Raw genomic sequence first — 20,451 nt, 5'->3', positions numbered from 1 at the left:
GAATGCAAATTATAAATCGAGGATTAAAAGGAGAAAAAAAAAATTAATTTTTCCTCGTCCTAAAATCCAATATATATATATATATATCGATTCGTAAATGAAGAGAGAGAAAGAGAGAGAAAGGGATAGAGAGAGAAAAAAACAAACTGATGAAAATGAATGAATATGATCGACGATTCCTCGCTGACTCCACTTTCTTTAACATCATTGCACGATATCTTCTACTACTTCCTTTCCACGTGAGACACTTTCACCAATCGAATTTTTTACTTTTTTTTTTGGGGGGGGGGGAGGAATAATATGCGTTTCGAAGCTGACATGACTCTGACATGATCGTCGACGAGGAGAAAACTGCTTGAGTCCACTGTGACGACGATTCGCGTTACCCAGAACTTTTGAATGCTGATATCCTCTTTTAAATTGTATTAAAAAAACAGGGAAGAGGGGCGGGGGGAAGAAAAAAAAGAGAAAAGAAAATGGATACGATCGTCGTTCTAAGAGAGAGAGACATTAACACGATGCAATTTCTGGATAACACAGTCCTTGCAGGATATGAGGTGCGAGCCAAGAGTGCATCGACTATGAGGTACACGACGAAAATGTGAAATGAGAGTATTATCATGATTATTTATTAAATAACTCAAGAGCAAGCGAGGATGAAATTTGTCGAATGAGCGACAGAGAGAGAGAGAGAGATTTGATCGTGAGGATTGTTTTTCTTTTTTTTTTCGAGAGAGAGAATCAAGAAGAATAAATTTCACCTCGCTGCTCGGGTGTCGCCCAATTATTGCAGGGATAAACGCAACTTAATGGCTCTTTAATTCGTTTGGTGCAGGAATATGATATACGGTGCTTCACCTCGTGGATTATTCCATTTTCAGAATTTCATCTCGCCTTCATCTTGATCGATTACATATAACTTAAACGAATACCATTACAATAAATACTTCTTTAAGAAAATGTGGAGAGAAATTGTACGAGGCGCTGTACACTGATCTTATTTTATCGAATTAAAAGTTCCTTTTCCTTTTTTTCCATCCAATGCATCGCGTATTTTCATCGCGTAGAGAGAAGCTTAAAAGAGTGGATACCATTTAAAAACGAATATAGAAAAAAAAAAAAAAAAAAAAAACAATTTACATTTCCTTTCGAAAGGAAAAAACAAATACAGAAAAGTATGTAACGCACAACAGTTATTTCCCTTCGAGGCAAAATTTAGAAAGAGAGCCCATTGTCGACCATTTTTTTCCTCCCCAACTTCGTTAAGTATCCTTTACCCTCTACCCTTTTTTCCCTTTTTTTTTTTCTTTTTTTTTCGTCCACCGAAAAAACTCGAGCTCGTCCACCGAAAATCAGTGCGTGACACCTCGGGTCCCTTGGTTAAGCCGCGCCATTGTCGACCACGGCTCGTAAACACTCGCGTTTGTCCCTCGGGAACAAAGAGGGATAGGGAATTGTTTGAACTCGAGTTGTTGAAGGGAGATAGTGGGTTTCTTAATAAGCGAAATAAAAGTACGCGGTTGGCCACGTCGTGAAGCACCTCTTGAAAAGAACGAAAGGGCTGATGAACAGAGAGATCCTTTATATAAATACATATATATATATATATATGTATATGTATACATATGTATATACAAGAAGGAGAATTTATTACCAAGAAAACATGGGATGAAGAGACGAGATGGGTATTCTTTTTATGGGTTATGAATTCTTATGGGGAGAAAGATACATACGTATATATAATATAAATAAGGTAGAGAAAAAGACAGAATTATGTAGAAAGTCGTAGAGAAAGAGAGAGAGAGAGAAAGACAGAAAGAGATACAAAATGGAGGGACATGTAATGGTGGTTAAAAAGAGACAGAGGGGGTGTGTGTCAGAGAGAAAAGAGAGAGACACAAGGTGGAGGGGGTTGGGCGTAAAAATTTAACGGGATATATAAAAGTACTGTCTGTCGTGGTCCATGAAGCGCTGAAGAGGGCCGGAGGTACTTACCCTGTGCATCATACTTACTGGAAAAGTTCCTCGTCGCCAACATCGTCGTCAGAATAGCGCCCTGCGGACAAAAAAAGAATACAGGCCACGGATTATTCTCTGTTGCGTCTTAATCGAGGAGAAGCAAGAAATAACGACTGTGTCGTTCAAATTCTTGGGGGGAGGGGCCAAGGAAATCCGTGGCTAGCATAAGACATATTGGACGAAATGAAAGTTAATCGCGCGAGAATGAGCTTGCTTCCTTCTCTGTCGTGGCTTTTTTTTTTCCCCTCAGTTTTTTATTCGTTCGTCATTTATTTCTCGTTATATCTCTGATTTTCTTCTCAAAATTTCATTTTTTTCTTTTTTCGTTTATATTAATAAAATTATACTTTTTTCTTTATTGCACTTTATTATATCGCGTGCTATAACTATAAGGCAATGTATATCCTTCAATTTCGCGTTTCTCTTGAGAAACTTTATCAAGATGACACGTTAAAACATGATCGAAACGGTTCTAAAATAACGCGATATAAGCATGAACGCCATTTTCAATGCTTTGAGAAACACGAGAGAACGAACGAAATCCAATAGTAGGAATACTCGTAACCCGATCTCTGGCTGATAATCGACGATAAATTTCGCCTTTTTAATTACGCGAAATTTTTTGAGAAAAACAAAAGAAGAAGAAAGCATTAAACAGCCCCGACTATTAATTTCATCCTCGCGCAATGATTTATTATTACGAACTCCAATCGTGTTATCACGATTCTAATTATATGCAAAATTTATTTCGAATAATTCTTAAAGAAGGCCAAAAATTTTAATATTCTAATAATAATAATTTTATCTGTCACATCTTTACTTTTATAACTCGTAACGTAATACGAGAAAAATATTTCAGAAGAGTATCTACGTTTTCACATACGCTACTTTAAATCGTAGATTAACGTTCGAATGAATCGAAATTCAGATAATTGAAATTCAAATAATTCCTACTCTTCCAACATTGAGGAAAATACTTAAATCGACTCATCGATATCACTAACCCTCTCTCGCGAGTCGAATCGTCCAAAAGAGAAACTTCAAAGATTTTCGAATATTGCGAATAATACTGGATCACGACTGTTTCTCGAGCGGCACACGTGTACACACGCACGAGGCGCGCACACGAACGAAACTGGAGCCTCGTTCAGCTCAGCTTCTTTGTACGTGGCTGATGGCACTTCCGGTCGTCGGTATTGCACGTTATTACGTCGGCCGAACTTTAGACCCTCTCGATCTGTCTGCGACGACAATTCCTTACGCCCGAGGCGTATTTCCACCTTCTATTCCAAAGGTGAACACGGATGGAACACGAATGGATTAATAATTTGCCCATTTATAATTCTCTCTCTCTCTCTCTCTCTCCCCGTTGTCTTTTATCTATAAATTGAACATTATATTCTCTCGTGTTGCCACGCGATATTGCATCGAGATCGCGTCCTTCGTGGCATTGAAAGATAGATAAAAGAGGCGGATAATACACGTTTGTATTATTCATCATTATTAGTATTATTATTATCATCCGAGTTGTGCCAGATGGGCCTCTTTTATTATATGCGCGTGTTTATTTCCAACTCGATACACGCTTCGATTATTTCAATTTATTACAGAAAATTGAAGATGGAATATCGAGGTTTCTTCTCTTTCTTTTTTAATCGCTATTGCTCGTGATTGTACAGATGTAGAAAGAGGGATATCGATCGTCCTTCCGATTTCTTTATTTTTATTTATGAGGAGAGTAGTAAATGAGATTACTCGTTTATTCTCTCTTCGCGTAGAATTCGCGCTTGTTCAACGTGTTAAGTCTTTTTTAAATATTCTACGTTTCAGTAATATCATTCTTGTAAACTCCCTTCGTTCAACGCAGATTTAAATTATTAAAATAAAAAAGAAAAGAAAATGTGTAAAAATAAATCGTTGTTTCGTTCGAATTTAGAATTACTCTTTCAAAGAAGATCCTCAGGATATAATATAATAAAGATGAAAACTTGATATATATATATAAAAAGAGATTCGTTCCATTCTGTGGAATGCAACGATGAATATTTCGATATTATATTCTCTCTCTGAATTTTTTTTCTTTTTTTTTTTTTTGATATCCACGTATGCGTAACAATTGACCTTGAACGATATTGTAAATGACCTTCAACTATATTCCTCGCGTTTATTCACGTTTATTCGAATAACAATGAAGAAACATGATTTATCCTTATACACAACTTCTTCCTCTTGCAGGAAAAAGAAATTTCACAGATCGATACACGATTCGATCCTTCGATAATCTTAAACGAAATAACGAGTCAAGTCTCTCCATAACGAAAAGTGAACGTAAGTAAATATACGTATATTTATTCGCGCGAATCAAACAACGAAATAACAAAATTAGATTGAAATCACAGCGAAGGGACGAATTCCTTCGAAAACGGATACGCGTAGAATTCGCGGCAAATACGAACGAGGCAAAGCAAACATCGCTAATAAGAGCGGCGAGTCGATACATCGCGTCCGACGTTATCGGTCGAGCATCCAGAAAATATTTACGACAAATATTTGCCCGCAGAACAATCGATTTCGATTAAAGGCGTGTTTCTATTTTCGTAACACGCGCCGTCACACGCGGCGTGTATTTAAATTTCGAATATCAAAATACGGTAATGGAGGCCCTCCCCCTCCCTCTCCTCCTCCATCTTCCCTATTAAATATTCATGCACAGAACCGTGCACCGTCTTCTTACAAATCGTAAGGCTTATCACGGTCCGCGTGCGTGATAAACGAGAAATCAATTCCTTCGTTTAATTGGAACAATTTCCACGGATTAACTCGATGGAGCGATGCGTGTGTGCCTTGATTCTTTTTTTTTTTTTTTTTTTTTTATTTCTTCTATTCAGCGGCGAGTACATTTCGAGCAAAAAGTATTGGAGCAGTCGTTGCAAACGAAACTACGTTTCAAGATTAATTTTAATGGATTGTGATACGCATGGAAAATATTACATTGGAAATAATCTGTTGAAAAACGTGTTTAAACTCGCATTGATTATTTCAAGTATTACTTTTTTTGCGTAAGAAAAAAAAAAAAAAAAAAAAAGGAAAACTAGAAACAAATTCATTTCTGAAAAAATAAATTTCTTCTCATTATCTTTATCCTTGTATTTTATGATTAAACGACGAATAAAACTTGTTCAATTTTTTTTTTTTTTTTTTTGTATCTTTGAATTGGAAATTGTATTTATTCCAGATTGTTCTTTACGAAACATTCGAGATTGGTAAATGTTAAACTATTAAATTTTCCATGCAATTATACACACGCTTTATTTTCCTCTGCGTGTGTACGTATTCTGTGATTCTTTTCTTTTTCTTTCTTTTTTTTTTTTTTTTTTTTTTTAATTCATGAAATAAGCATATACACATTCGTTTAAATTAACATTCTCCCTCGAAGCGAGATACAAAAGAGATATTAATTGTAAAATATTCGCGAAACCGTGAATACAACGTATGCACAGAATTGTATTAACTTTTACGTAAAGCAATTATTTCGGTTAAAGTGGAAAGCAAATGTGACATTTGAATTACAGAAGCGTATTATAACTCTTGTCGAATGTTGTCGATCCATGAATTCTGCCGATTCTTCGAAAATAAAACCACAAATTTCAAATTTTTTTCCAATTTCATTTCGTTCGCCCGTGCGTATCGGTATTTCGAAACAACAATTTCGCTCGAAACGCGCGTAATTTAATATGTAAATTAGAGGAACATATTTATTTACTTCTCGTCGAGAAAAAAAAAAAAAAAAAAATTCCACGAAATCCGTAAACTGAAATTTTCTTTCCAAACAAAAATTTTCGCATTATAAATCGTGGACGCATACGCACAAACATTCGCATTAATATTTTTCCTGGAAACGGAAAAATTTCCATCCCGCGTCATCCATCGAAAGAGAAAAAAATTCTTACCAAAAAAAAAAAAAAAAAAAACTCTTCTCTTTCGATCTCTCGACGACGCGTGAAAATCTTCTAAAAGCAATTTCTTCCTTCCTCGTGAAAGGAAAACAGGGGAAGGTTTGGAGGATCTGAACGCGAAAACAAAAATATCGATTGAGGTTTAGTTATCAAGGCGTCGTTAAAAAATCTCGATATAATTGAACAGAATATAAGCTTCGATCTTTAGAATAATGTAAACGCGTGAATATATTAACGTTTTGTCTTAAGTGGTAAGGAAAAAGTAGATTACAAAAAGGAAAGGGAAGGAGTCTTGGTTACGGAGGATTGGTTCGAGTGTTTCTTTTTGAGCAGTGAAAAAGGGGGAAGATGAAATGGAATCGCTGTGTTCCAGTTTCGACAATTCTCGTGACGATTGAACAAACTCGTGGAAAGGGGTCGTTTAATAACCCTTGTTTCAAGCTAAGAACTTGCCTTTTCCTCGTCACATTTCTTTAACGTTTCAAGTTTGAAGATCGTTTCGTAGAAAATTAAAAACGAAGCGTTCGATCGGTCGTTTTAAAAACAATTTTTAGTTTTTGAAATTTTCCATCTTCCAGGAACTTTAGCTTTTTTTTATCACACGTCTTATGTTAATCGTTTCTCTTTCAATTTTTCTCTCTTTTTTTTTTTAAATTTTAAGATGGAATTAACGATTTGTAAAAGGATAAGTGTACCTGGAATGGAAAGATGGCTTCCTGTTGCCTGCACAATCCGAATTTATTCTTCAATGCTTTCATACTTGACACACTTCTCGGCACACTTTCTCCTCGTTTCGATAAAATTTCAACTCGAACAATTTTTTAATCTCAATTTTTTAATCTCTTGGAATTTGGAAATAATTGGGAATAAATTAGAGAACCGATCAATTATTATAATTTCCAACGTTTACACAATAACTTTCCTAAATTGAACAAATAAAATAATTAAAGAAGAAGAATAAGGAAAACTCAATCAATTATAATTCAATTGCCAATTCTCAAATTGACAACAATGACAATCCATCATTGTTTCATTATACCTAATTATACTCCTATCCTAAGCAAAGAAACCGAAATAGTATAACGGTCTAATTACCAATATCCTAATCACCAAGTCGTACAACAACCATTTCATTAAACGAGATCGCTCTCTCGTCGAGCCATCACCGGTCACGAAATCATTATTAATGCCATCGAGGGAACGCGTTTCCTTAATTGAACCACCGTCACGAATCACCTTAAGAAGTAACGCACGAAAAACTTTGCCAAACGTTTCGGCCATCAAATTCGAGCGTTAATTACGTTCGGTTTAATGGAACGATCGCGTGATCGATAAGATGGAGAACGGAAAAAAAGGGTTCGAAGGGGATGTTATTCGCACGTACGAGGATTATTAGTGATTGTTGGCCAATGTTGTATAACTTGGAATCTTAGAGAACGCGATGATGGCGAGGCGAAGAGAGATTTAGATTTAATATTTAAAGCAACGTGTTTAATATTCGTCCATTTTTCACAAATTCACGGATTAGAGAAATATCAGATTTCTAAATATGAAAAATAAGACGACGAAGAAGAATTAGGAATTTAAGAGAAATAAAAATGATGATCGTTCGTTAAACACGAAATTTATAAAATTATAAAGAAAACTTTAATTAGAGAAAATCTGTCTATGGAACGAAATATTTAATGACAAAGATAACGAAATAATGACCGCTCCCTCGATCAAATAAATTGCTAAACTACCACGTCAATTATTACCATTATCGTATCTGTATACATAAAAAAAAAAAAAGAAAAAAAAAAGAAAAAAAGAAATAATTAAACGAAAAAGAATTACGAGCTGTGTGAACGAAATAAAATAAAAAAAAAAAAAAAAGATCACGTTTTAATCGACACTTGAATCAAATTTCGCGCCTCCTTTGCACGAGGTCAGAAATACGATCATCGAGGTCGAACGAAATTTCACCGATCTCGATTAATATTCAACGCAACACACACAACGATCCACTCAACGAATAACTATATCATTTTCATTCGACGTGATTGCCGCTACGATTCCGCCAGCAACGTCCGTGGAAACGTACCACGCACACGATTCGAGCGATACTGCTCGCAACAGTTGGAATCGCGATAGTCGAATCAAGAGAGACGTTAGGTAGGGGAATAAGAAATCCAAATCAAAGAAGGGGCCACTTCCAATTCTCGCGAAAGTGTTTTGGAGAAATATATCCAAATCGATTTCAATTTCCTTTTTCTCCGTTTAAAAATTAGAAACAAATTTTTTTTGTGGAATATTATTCACCTGTTAATAGTATAATTATATATGTGGAAAGGATTGTGCGCTTTTTTATATATCTAAATAATTATTTTATCCATTTCTAATTTCTTCTCGTGGATCTAGTAGATTTGAAATAATAATCTTTTTTCTTTTGAAAAGCGTAAAATGATCGAATATTAGGAATAATTTTTTTTTTTAAATATCGAGATAACAATCGAATCAGAGGATTGAAATCTGAAACAAGAACGAAATACGTACGAGTGTGGATAGGAAGATGGATCGATTGTTCTCTGCCAATGGTAAAAGAGGGAAATGGCCAGGTAAGGTGAAAGACAAAGCGAACTCAATTTCGAGTTTCCTCTGACCAGTTCACCACGCAGTTCTGCACAAGGTATAAATGGGAGCCGATGGTTAAACGCTAAACATCGGTTTATCTTGACAGAGGCCCATACCGACTATAGATCATTTAACGGGCTGGCGCACCTTAACACTCGACGTCTCGAATCGAAACTTGCGTGTAACTAGTTAACCGGAGTTCCGCTACAACACGTTGCCCGGCGAATTTCCGTTGTTAATCGAGAAACTCGCGACACCGTTCCATTCCACCCTCTAATTACTGCTCCTTCGTGGACACAGCCCTGTAATATTATCGTTTTATTCAACGCTCGTGCTGCTATTCGTGATAGAAATTGATGGAAACGTGAACTGATCCGTTGTTTCGTATTTTCATTCTTTCTAAATATCTTGAAAAGTAAATTTTATTACGATATAAAATCCGCGATTGCGGATTTTATCAATTATCTGGAAAGGGATGCTCTGGAAGGGGAAAGAAAGAAGGTGAAATTATTTTAAATTGAGAAGGATTTTTTGTATCAATTTAAAATCAGTGGAGCAATACTCTTTCTATTAAACGTTATTTATCGCGTGATTTGCTTCAAAACTCGATTAAACTCTATTAAAAAAATTAAGAAAACTTTGAGCCGCTGTAACTTCGAAGATAATCACTTCCGGTAAACGAGTGAACGATAGTTAGAAGCGCACAATCTTGCTCTTTGAAATGCTTTTTTATTTATTCCGATACGACTTCTAGTTTCCAAGATATCATCGTACAAGCAAAAGGGTAATTTTAAATCGTTTACCTTAAATCCGATTAAAATTAAGAAAATTTTAAACCGCTATAACTCCCAAGATAGTGACTTCCGGTGGACGAATGAACGATCGTTAGAAGCGTTGAACCTTCCCCTTTAAAACGCTCTTTCGTTTATCCCGATCCGACTTCCGGTTCCCGAGATATCATCGCGCAAACAAAAGGGTAATTTTTAATCGTTTGCCTTGCCCTCGATTAAAATAAGGAAAACTTTGAACCGCCATAACTCCGAAGATAACGACTTCCGGTGGACGAGCGAGCGATCGTTAGAAGCGGGGAACCTTCCCCTTTAAAACGCTCTTTCGTTTATCCCGATCCGACTTCCGGTTCCCGAGAAATCGTCGTGTAAAGGGAAGGGTAATTTTTAATCGTTTACTATTTCTATCCTTGTCTCCTACTCGGATCTCTCGATCGCACCTCGTCTCACGCGACCTATCCCAAAGTCCAGACGAGCGACAGACGCGATTCTAGGAAAGATACGTAGTACGCATTTCCAGGAAAAAATGTGGGTCACTGGGTCGCGGACCCATTCATTATTTTTATAAACCGTATGACCACTTTGAATCCTTGTATCTCGGCAACGAATTGAGATATCGGGATAAAACAAAAAGGGATTTGAATGGCACGGTTTCCACTATATTTCAAGCGGATTTTGACGACAAAATTTTTAGTTTCTTCTCACGTTTTTTTTATATGAAAAATCAAAGTTTCATTTGTCCTTTTACAATCGTAAATGCAACGGTTCGTTATAATGATATAAAATATAATAAATAAGGATATAATTTAACGTGCTTTTTTGATATAACTTGACATATTTTCTCTGTGTTGATTGAATATTTTATCTACGTGAAAATCAACGATCCAGATAATAATTAAGATTTTATTATGCGATTATCGATTAAGGCGAAGAATGGAATAAGAGTACGTTAATAAAAGCAAGCTAATTTTCGAAATTCTTTGAAAAGAGGATGAAAGTGATCTTACTTTTAATTTGCGCCTTGCGTTGAATTTCTTCAAGCAATCCACAGTCTCTTGTCTGTGGACAACGGACGCGACACGTTCACGTTGCTGGAACACAAGAAGAAGAAGAGAAATTGTTACGTTGATCATCGAAGACGTTTTTCACGTGATAGATAGATAGATAGTTTCACGAGATTGATTTCACTTACGCAGATCCATGGGTGCTTCAATGCCTCGCTGGCGGTGATCCTTTTGCTTGGGTTCACCGTCAGCATCTGATTGATTAGGTTCTTGGCTTCCGGCGTGACGGTGTCCCATTCTGGGCTTGGGTACTGCGGCAATAAATTGAACGAATGATTCGTCAAACTCGATCGATTTGCTCCTGATCTTTGAGAAATTATATATTATTTTATTCATAATATAATTTTATTCGAATTTCGATCGATCCAAATAATTTATTATAATTTTGAAATTTAATCAAAATAACATCGTTGTCGAGAAAATTAATAAACGATAATAAAAAAGTCGATCGAAATCGGGGAAGATATTTCTTGGGGAATCGAGTCGGTGGAAGCAGTTGATTCTTACGTCGTACGATCCGGCCTTGATCTGCGCGTACAATCGATGCTGATCCTCGTCCCAGAATGGCGGATAACCGACCAGAAGGATGTAAAGAATGACACCGCACGCCCAGATGTCGACTGGCTTGCCGTATGGCTCTTTCTTCAGGACTTCCGGGCTGAGGTAACCGGGCGTCCCAGCGAAACCTTTTTTATTACCAGATTATCAGAGGTCACTCTCCACAGAATACGTGTATTTTTTTCGTTGAAATATCGGAGCGGTATTTTCTTAATTGTTTCTTTTTACAACAACGATTAAAATAAATTGCAATATTTACTTCCTTCGTTTTTTGATAATTGATAAAAGTAATATTTTTCGTGGGATAAAACATTTTATTTTACAGATTTGTCATTGTAAGAAATTTGAATATTGTACTTACAATATTTCAAGAGAATATTGGTGAAATTTTAGCAAAATAATTTCGAAGATAAGTGACTTTTTGTAAATAAACTTTTTGAATTTTGTAAATATTTTCCATACAAATACAAATTGTATCACGAGATACTAAGTGGAAAAATTAAAAAAATTTCGCTTGAATGAAGGAAACGATATTTTTTTCTTAACGATGTTCGGATGCAGCAGCTCGGAAAAAAAAAAATTCTAAAAAGAACAGAAAAGTTTTAGACGAGGAAATTTCGGTTCGCAACGAGGGAAATCGGTGGTAATTTCCCGAGAATAGAGAAAATCGAAGCTAATCTCGTTGCTATCTACATTCTATTCTCGAGCCACAGAGAGTCGGCCATTACGAAGCGTTGCAACTTTCTACGATCCAAGTTTCGAATTTGCCGCGTATGCGATGCGGAAACCACGGCCTCGGCCAAGTCAGAGTGTCGAGGGAATTTCGAGCTGTCGAGAACGGAAACGAACATCAGCTAGTTTCAAACTGATAGACGAGCCGAGGATGATGAAAAGGTTGTTCCACAGGCTCTCAGACATCAAAATCATTCGATCCGTTGATACATTCAATTGTATTCCTTAAGAGAAGATATAATCTTTTAAATATCATTTCAAATTCTATCTATCGAATACGAAAAAGAATCTGTCCAACTCGAATATATTTCTCGTCTGTAATCAAAGATTACAAAATAACGAAAAAGAATCCAATATTTAAAAAAAAAAAAAAAAAAAGAAAAAAACAAAAACTATCGAACCAACGAAAATAAAATGCATACAATTTTCACACTCGTCTCGAACAATTCTCTGCTCCCTTTTCAATTTTCCCTCTTCTTTTTTTTTTTTTCTTCTTCTTCTTCTTTCTCGAAAAAAAGTCTCGCGCGAGAAGACTATTCGAACTGCGCATCGTCTCGACCTCGATTGTTAGAGCCGTGGAGGAAAACAGCATTCAATTCTGCCGAACAATATGGAGGAATCTCAGAGGGCGAGGGAGCACAGATTTTCCGGTTTGATCCGAACGGTTCTTTGACCGCAAACACAATACGGAAAATCTCCCAAGGGTGGGGAATCTATTTTGCCTGCGAAAACGCGGAAACTTTTCCAATAGCACGAGGGGGAAGAAGGGAGGGGAGGGGAGGGACTTCCTACTTTCCGCAAAGTAAAAACAAACGAGAACACCCGGTCGAGGCAGGCGTTGACGACACGACGTCGTTCCACGGGGTGTTCCATAAATGTGTAGGAAATGCGTAGGAAGTCGAGGTGATTTCGACCAATTTTTTTCGAAAACAAAATTTTCCTTTCGACTTTGTTAAATTATTTGACGAGATTGAAAGATTGTAGTGTTGGGTACGTACTGCGATCGAGTTCGAACAAAACGAGTGGGAATTCATCAAGTAAATTGTCGAATCGAGGAAAAATTATATCATCGGTTGTCGTTCGTCTATGAATAAATTGTATATACGATTAAAAGTTAATAAGAAAATTTTCTCGAAAATTGGTTGAAGTTATCTCGATCGAAATTTCTCGATCGAGCTTCCATATTTTTGGGACACCCTGGATAAATGCACGGGAGGAAAATGGGAGGAAAACGTGGAATTCGAGCGAGCGACACAGTTAATACGAAAAATGGAGATACGAGATAAACGGGGAGAGATGAAATTTTATTTCTGGAAAACTTGTGTTCACGTGATTGCGGAAATGCAAACGGATTCTAAATAAACCGAGTCCTTGGCGATTCGTCGACCTGTAAACCAGGTTTTCTATCCTTTTACCTTTTACTATTTTCTTCTTTTTTATTCCAACGCTATTTGACATAGATTATTGAGCGATGCTCGTTGCACGAATTGAAGGGGATTCATCGTATCGAGAAATAAAAAATTTTCAAACGAAAATGTCTCTCGGAGAGAGAGAAAGAGAGAGGGAGAGAGAGAGAAAGTTCTTGAAAAATTCAATCTTTTCTAAAATGCATAAAAAATATAATTGTAAAATAAAAAGACAAAAAGTATTTAATTCTGGAAAATTTAATTTCTTGTATACTTCTCCTTGAAAACTTCGATTCGTCGATATTTTTCGAACGGAAAAATTATGGGGGAAAAATGGAATTTATGATGGAATTTATTTTCCCTAAAAATACAAATCTATTTCTCGAACAAGGAAAAAAGGGGGAAAATAATGATATATCTATATTGATTTCGAAAAACGATATTTGCAAATTTTATAGAAATTTGTTTTTAAATAACTTCATAAATTATAAACGATATTACGTTTATATGATATCGTTGCAACCGATACTCGTCTTTCTTCTCGTAACGCGTTTTTTATTTATAATTTTCACAATAATCGCGACAATTAATTTACACAAAATTAATTAATTTATTAAATAATACGACTTACTTTCGCGACGAGAAGACAGAGAAACACGTCCGTTCCGCTCGGCGTTCGGGACACGACTCCGTTAAATCTATATTTTGATTATCAATGTCGAACATTATCGTTGTCGTCTTCTTCGCCGCGAATTCGTGATAATGTTAATATTATATTTAAATCATATTTAAATTATATTTAAATCAATTACACGCGATTCATCGAGATCAGAAGTGTCGCTATAATGTTTTTACGATCGAGTAAAAAAGCCAGCATCGATTTTTCCAAATCCGCGCGTTTTAATAATTACGATGGTAGAAAAACAAAACGAAAAACGAAAAAAAAATCGAAACAAGCCGATTCGATCGATTCTCGTTAATCCTCGATAATCCTCTTAATTTTTCAAACATCACTGTGATGAAATTTCCCGATTTTCACGCGATTCGTAGTAATATTAATATTAATATTTAAATCAATTACACGCGATTGATCGAGAGTAGAAGTGTCGTTGTAATGTCTTCGGGTAAAAAAAAACCACCATCGACTTTTTCCAAATCCACGCGTTTTAATAATTGTAAAAAAAATCGAAAAGCGTAAAAAAAAAAAAAAAAAAAACGAAACAAGCCGACTCGACCGATTCTCGTTGGCTCCGATGATTTTTCTGAACATTTTTTAAACATCACGACGAGATCTATTTTCACAATTTTCACGTGGTAATATTAATTACATCACGTAAACTGCATTCAAATCTATTAATCACGAATCTATCGATCGAGATTAAATACAAGGACTTACCGAACCATGCCTGCGCTTCACCCTGCACCTCGATCGCCAATCCAAAGTCCGCTAATTTCACAGCCGCGCCCTTCGCCTTACTTGCGAGGAGTAAATTTTCGGGCTGCAACAGGAAGCAGACTCGTCGACATTCCTGCTCACTCTTCCGACAAACCGTTGCCGTTGTCCTGCATTTTTACGCGGCCATGCTGTAGGTTGATCCACCAACAGGAGATATATACGTGCATGCTTGACACACATTTGCGGCTCTACCTTCTACGCTGCGCTGCTTTTCACTCTGTTTTTTTTTTTCTCTCTTTTTTTTCGAATCGTCTCTTTTCGTTCGCCCACGAAACGGCCACTTTTCGTACGGCCGTGTTCTCGCGTTTCTTTCTTTCTCGTTTCCTTTCCCTGTCATCTCCCGGTCGAATTGATCTTATTTCCACGATTAATTTCAAACTTTTAATTTTATATTTGGAAATTTTTCATTTGCGAAGAAAATTCTCGCAAACGCGTCGAATTTATTTTTATCTTAAGGAGGAGGGGGTGTGTGATTTGGCGCGAAATTTGAAAGGTCGAGCGTTTCGTCAATTTCGGAAGGAACGATTGGCATGAAATTTTCGATCAAATTGTTGTATCGATCGTTACAAATATACAAATATAAATTGTCAAACGTTGAATTTCGTAGTCTCGATTATAAATATAACACGAGATAGATTTCAACAAAATTCTTGCCCACTTATTGGACATTATTTTTTAATAATTCTTACAACAGTATTATTCATAAAATTTGTATTTGGTCGAAAATTTGTTGCCCAATGTTTGTCATATATGATAATTCAAACGAAGATTATAATATAAATATAAAAAAAAAAAAAAAGAAGAAGAAGACTCGGAACACTTCCTCCCTATCCATTGCTCTTTTACCTTCCTTCGACTATTCCCTCCCCCCTCTCCAATTCTTTTTCTTTTCTTTGTTCAACCCCCTCGTTCCATTCGATCAACGATCCCTAAACGTTTATCTGAAAATGTTCGGTTAAACACACTGAACCTTTGCGTTCCCGGTGTACTGGACCCTCTCAAGCATGGCGCTCTAGTTCATCCGTGTAACATTCGTTTCTCTACGTACTTTCAGGTCCCTGTGCACAACTCCATTGTGGTGGCAGTGGTGTACGCTTTCCAGGATTTGTTGGATACAGTGAGACGCGTCCGCTTCGCTGTAGAATTCTCGCGCCACGATATCCTCGAACAGTTCGCCGCCGGTCACGCTGCAAGTCGGGAATATTTTCAAGATTGAACAACGATCTGTTCTGATCGAAAATCGGCAAAACATTTTTATCTCGCCCTTATATTCTTTCTTCACCTTTATTTATTTGGAGGAGAAGGTAAGAAAAAAATTAATGGAGATCTCGAAATTTTTCGAGGCGAATTTTAAGAAATATAAAAATTTAATTGTTGGAACATTAAATGAATTAATTAATGAGAGGGGATAAAAACTCGAAGGAGGAATTGAATAACTCGATGGAGGTTGCAATTAAACGTTCTATCCACGGTGATGCTTTCCACGATGGAGCATCGATGGAGCCTCGCGGCCATGCGAGCTCATTAATATGCAAATCAAGACTGATTTAAATTCACGATCAGGGGACTGTTCGAATAATTGGCCGGATGACTGGGACAAATTAACAATTATCGGGCAGAATCGCGAGAAACGGGGAAGAAAGATGAAGACGTCCGTGTAACTTTCAATGTATAATTACTTCATATATCGATTTTCGCCGATAAAATCATCGGTTAAGAGTTATTCTTATTATTCGGGCGAAAATATCTTTGATGAGTGAAACGAAAGATTATTTATTAAAGAAACTTGTAGCAGAATGATTTCAAGTACGATAATATTAAAAAATTTTAAGAAAAGGAACAAGTGCTACGATGTGAAAATCTTTAATAAATAATTGTTTCTCGATTATAAATATTTCATACTGGAGAAATTATTCGTCCTCTTCGTGTTTCATTTTCGTAATATCAAATTTTTAACTTTTATTTTTATATATATATATATATATATATATATATATAATATCACTAAATACTAAATAAATTTAATATTTCTTAAATTTTACTTACAGGTCGAAAACGAGGTAATGGTAGTTCTCCTCCTGTATGCTGTCGTGTAATCTCACTGTAACAGAAACGAAGATAAAAACCATGAATTTTTCTAAGATCGTCTAAAATCGTATCATAATTAATAACGTTAATATCTAATCATTCGTTCGAGAGAAGCAAAATTTCGAGCATTCCAACGTGGAGGACCAAAGAAGCGTGTTCAAAGTTTTTACACGCGAATTATAAAGGGGAGAATTCGAGTATCAGGAGGGTTGGATATTCGGTTTTCGAGGAGAAGCACCATGGATCGATGCACGAGCCGAGTATCATTTGCATCCGTGGCAGTTTACTCGATCACGACGTTCATTAGGGTCAACGAAGAGACATTCCTCGCGATACAAACCAATGGTCCCATCGTGGTGGAATCGGCCTTAATTAATGTCAAGTGAGGCTTGCCTGGCGCAAGCGAAAATCGACGTCTCCAAGCGTGAAACGTTACTTTATTGGGAGGGATCAATTAAATTGGTGTTCATGCTTTTCTTTGTCTCGTGAAATTGCGTTACAGAATTGCGCAAATTTTTTTGGAATTTTAGAAATTTAATTTCGACATTTCTTTAAAGATTTAAAAATCCGTTTAATTTCAACCGGGTTATTATTTGATTTCGAAATATAATCATCGTTTAGAAACTTATTAATTTCGAGACTTGGATTGTAAAAGTTTATACGGATTATATAAATTTTGTGTTTTTATAATTCATAGCTCGAATCGAATCGAAGTTATTATTCTGTCTCAAAAAAATAATTGCATTGGAGAAGATGGAAGAAGAAAGATCTACGTCTATTCGAAATTTTCAAGGAGATCTTTTATTTTTCGAAAGAAACGCGATTAAATTCTAAAACGATATGAGAATATTTTTTACCATTCTCATCGTCAAAACGTCCAATCGTCGAGAATGAAATCTTAAACGCGGCCGAATCAAGATGAGTCGACGAAATACGACGAGTCGCGTAACACTCGATAAACCGAGTGTAATAAATAGTGACTGGTTGGCCGAATGGTTGGGGTCAACTTTCCTATAAATACCGAGGCGAAAAAGTTGGCGCCGTACGGGATGCGCCACGGCTGTTTATGATGGTAGTTCGAAACGCAAACAAACGATCGCGCCCAGTGTTGACGGAAGTTGGAAATTTTCGGAAAGTGTTGCGCGTTTCGACGAAATGCAATCTTGCATAAAAAAGAAAAATATCGAACGCTATTTTGCTACAATATTTTGCTTTATACAACGATTATCCACTTACGATGGTATCTATTCATTTAACGTACGCACAATTTTAATTACAATTTTTTCCATTACTAGACATTATTTATACATAAGACTCGAGAAATATTTTTCTATCGTGAAAATTGGAAAATGGATTTCCTCGCGATGTTTAAAAAATTAAGAAGATCGTCGAGGATTAACGAGAATCGGTTTGTTTCGATTTTTTTTTTTTTTTTTTACAATCGTAATTATTAAAACGCGCGGATTTGGAAAAATCGATACTCGATCGTAAAAAATTACAACGACACTTCTAATCTCGATCAATCGAGTGTAATTGATTTAAATATTATATTAATATTACTACGAATCGCGTGAAAATCGGGAAATTTCATCACAGTGATGTTTGAAAAATTAAGAGGATTATCGAGGATTAACGAGAATCGGTCGAATCGGCTTGTTTCGATTTTTTTTTCGTTTTTTGTTTTGTTTTTTTTACCATCGTAATTATTAAAACGCGCGGATTTGGAAAAATCGATGCTGGCTTTTTTACTCGATCGTAAAAAAATTATAGCGACACTTCTCATCTCGATGAATCGCGTGTAATTGATTTAAATATAATATTAACATTATTACGAATTCGCGGCGAAAAAGACGACAACGAACGTTCGACATTCATAATCAAAATATCGATTTAACGGAGTCGTGTCCCGAACGCCGAGCGGAACGGACGTGTTTCTCTCTCCTCGCCGCAAAATTAAATCGTATTATCGTATTATTTAATAAATTAATTAATTTTGTATAAATAATTACAAGTAAAAAACGCGTGTTCGAGAAGAAACGAGTATCGATTGCAACGATATCGTATAAACGTAACGTTGTTTATAATTTTTATAAATTTTTTATAAAAATTCCAAAAAAAAAAAATTATCCAACAACAAATTATTCAAAAACAAAATTTCTACAAAATTTCCAAATATCGCTTTTCGAAATTTCCATTCAATTAACATCGAATACTCGTCTTTTCACGAAATTTGTTACACTTTTTACCCCTTTTTTTTTTTTTTTTTTTTTAAATAATTCGCAAGAAGAGGGATGGAAAATTTCGAAAATTTCGAGATCCATCGAGTCGGGTCGAACATCCTTCCTTCCTTCGTACATCCGTGCACGAAAAGAGATCTCGGTTGTCACGGCTCGACACTGTGCGGGCAGAATTTAATGAAAATGGAAGAGATATCGAGGAGGAGACACCACCCTCTCTCACCACCTTTCGAACGATCCTCAAACCGATCTGTTCGAGAGAGAGAGAGAGGAATAGGAGAAGGAGGCTATCTTCTTTGATACCCTCCACCGATCCAATAAGGATCAAGATCGAGGAAGGGTGTTGGAACGGCCGTTATTATGGGAATTTTTATCGGCGGGGATGGTGGCGATGGTTTCGAATCGAGGTAATTTTTCTACAAGAACTATCGGTTCTGTCGTTCAGATACGATAAATGTTGCCGAGGAGAGGCAGTTTTGACGTATCCTTTCGTGGAACGAAATCGAAAGGGGGGAGAAAACTGTGGAATTTTTCTTTTTTCTTACGTACGATCGTTTCAATCGATTTATGCAAAATTTAATTCGATTTAATTTTCGCTAGTAAACTTTCCGTCTTCGTACGTATTTGTTGGAGTTTTTTAATACAAAAAGAATTTCTCCCGTTTGGATAGAATTGGATTTTAATGGGAATTTAATGCGATGTTTCTTTTGTATTTTTATCGAAGACGAAACGTTCGAAGACACAATTTTCTGTAGAATCGTGAATTTTTGTATTTTCTATCGAAGATAGAATTTTATACGCGAGTACAGGTTATCCAAAATAAATTTTGCAATTTCTATGTCTACTCTTATTGAACCGGAATTGAAATAGAAATATTTAAAGTCGAGATTCCATTTAATTTCGATCAAAATTGTTGTAAAATTTCGAGTCGAAAATCCGAGTAAATTTGATGACAAACGGAAGGAAAGAAGGAAATAACAGTGGCAAGTATCGATCCGAGAAGCCGCACATCGACGCATCGTGTCCCGAATCTACGCGTTTTCGCGATCTCGTAGCACAGTTGAACTTTCCTTCCCTTTGCCATTAAATTTCCCACCGAAATGTCACGCCTCCCTCCTCCAAGATTTATGAAATTATCGATTATCTCTCGTCTGCCGACCCGTGAAAGGTCAAATATCCCTCCCTTGATCTCGAATTCACGAGTTTCCTGTTATATTTGAACAATCGTTTTTCGAAAAAGATAATAAGTTCTTTAAAAAATATCTCTCGTTATAATTTTTAACGAAAGAGAACAAACAATTCTTTTTTACTTTTCGAATTGGAAAATTATCAAGAGTAAGAAATGTCTTACTCTTTCTTCCTCCGAATTTAAACAAAATTAAATATACAGAGATTCGAGGCAGCATGTAACTTTCGATAAATTATGAATCTATCGTTAAACCGTTAATATTTAACGAAGACGATACACAAGAGACTTCCTGTTGCGACAAAGGAATTTTTATTCCGTATATATATATTATCTCCGCATCTTAAT

At 36.0% G+C, this 20,451-nt stretch overlaps 1 protein-coding gene across 30 annotated transcripts in view; it reads right to left on the bottom strand.

Annotated features, from left to right (window-relative positions):
- The window catches only part of CaMKII (Calcium/calmodulin-dependent protein kinase II), a 131,356-nt gene that overhangs the window by 49,406 nt on the left and 61,499 nt on the right, over positions 1–20,451 (bottom strand). For 19 of the 30 annotated variants that reach the window (XM_086903314.1, XM_086903336.1, XM_086903320.1 and 16 more), the window contains exons 4-10: positions 16,639–16,693; positions 15,641–15,779; positions 14,533–14,635; positions 10,948–11,126; positions 10,569–10,691; positions 10,384–10,467; positions 1,996–2,056 (exon numbers count right to left, since the gene is read on the bottom strand). In XM_086903314.1, coding sequence (XP_086759440.1) covers positions 1,996–2,056; positions 10,384–10,467; positions 10,569–10,691; positions 10,948–11,126; positions 14,533–14,635; positions 15,641–15,779; positions 16,639–16,693 — 744 coding nt within the window. The remainder of the gene's footprint in view (positions 1–1,995; positions 2,057–10,383; positions 10,468–10,568; positions 10,692–10,947; positions 11,127–14,532; positions 14,636–15,640; positions 15,780–16,638; positions 16,694–20,451) is intronic. The other 11 variants (XM_086903315.1, XM_086903332.1, XM_086903333.1 and 8 more) reach the window with 1 other exon arrangement.

Source organism: Apis florea, unplaced genomic scaffold (genome assembly GCF_048593485.1).
Source record: "Apis florea isolate Af1SG1 unplaced genomic scaffold, ASM4859348v1 contig_2291_pilon, whole genome shotgun sequence".
Lineage (NCBI taxonomy): Eukaryota > Metazoa > Arthropoda > Insecta > Hymenoptera > Apidae > Apis > Apis florea.
Note: the sequence above shows the minus strand (reverse complement) of the source record. Positions and strands in the feature narration are given on the sequence as shown.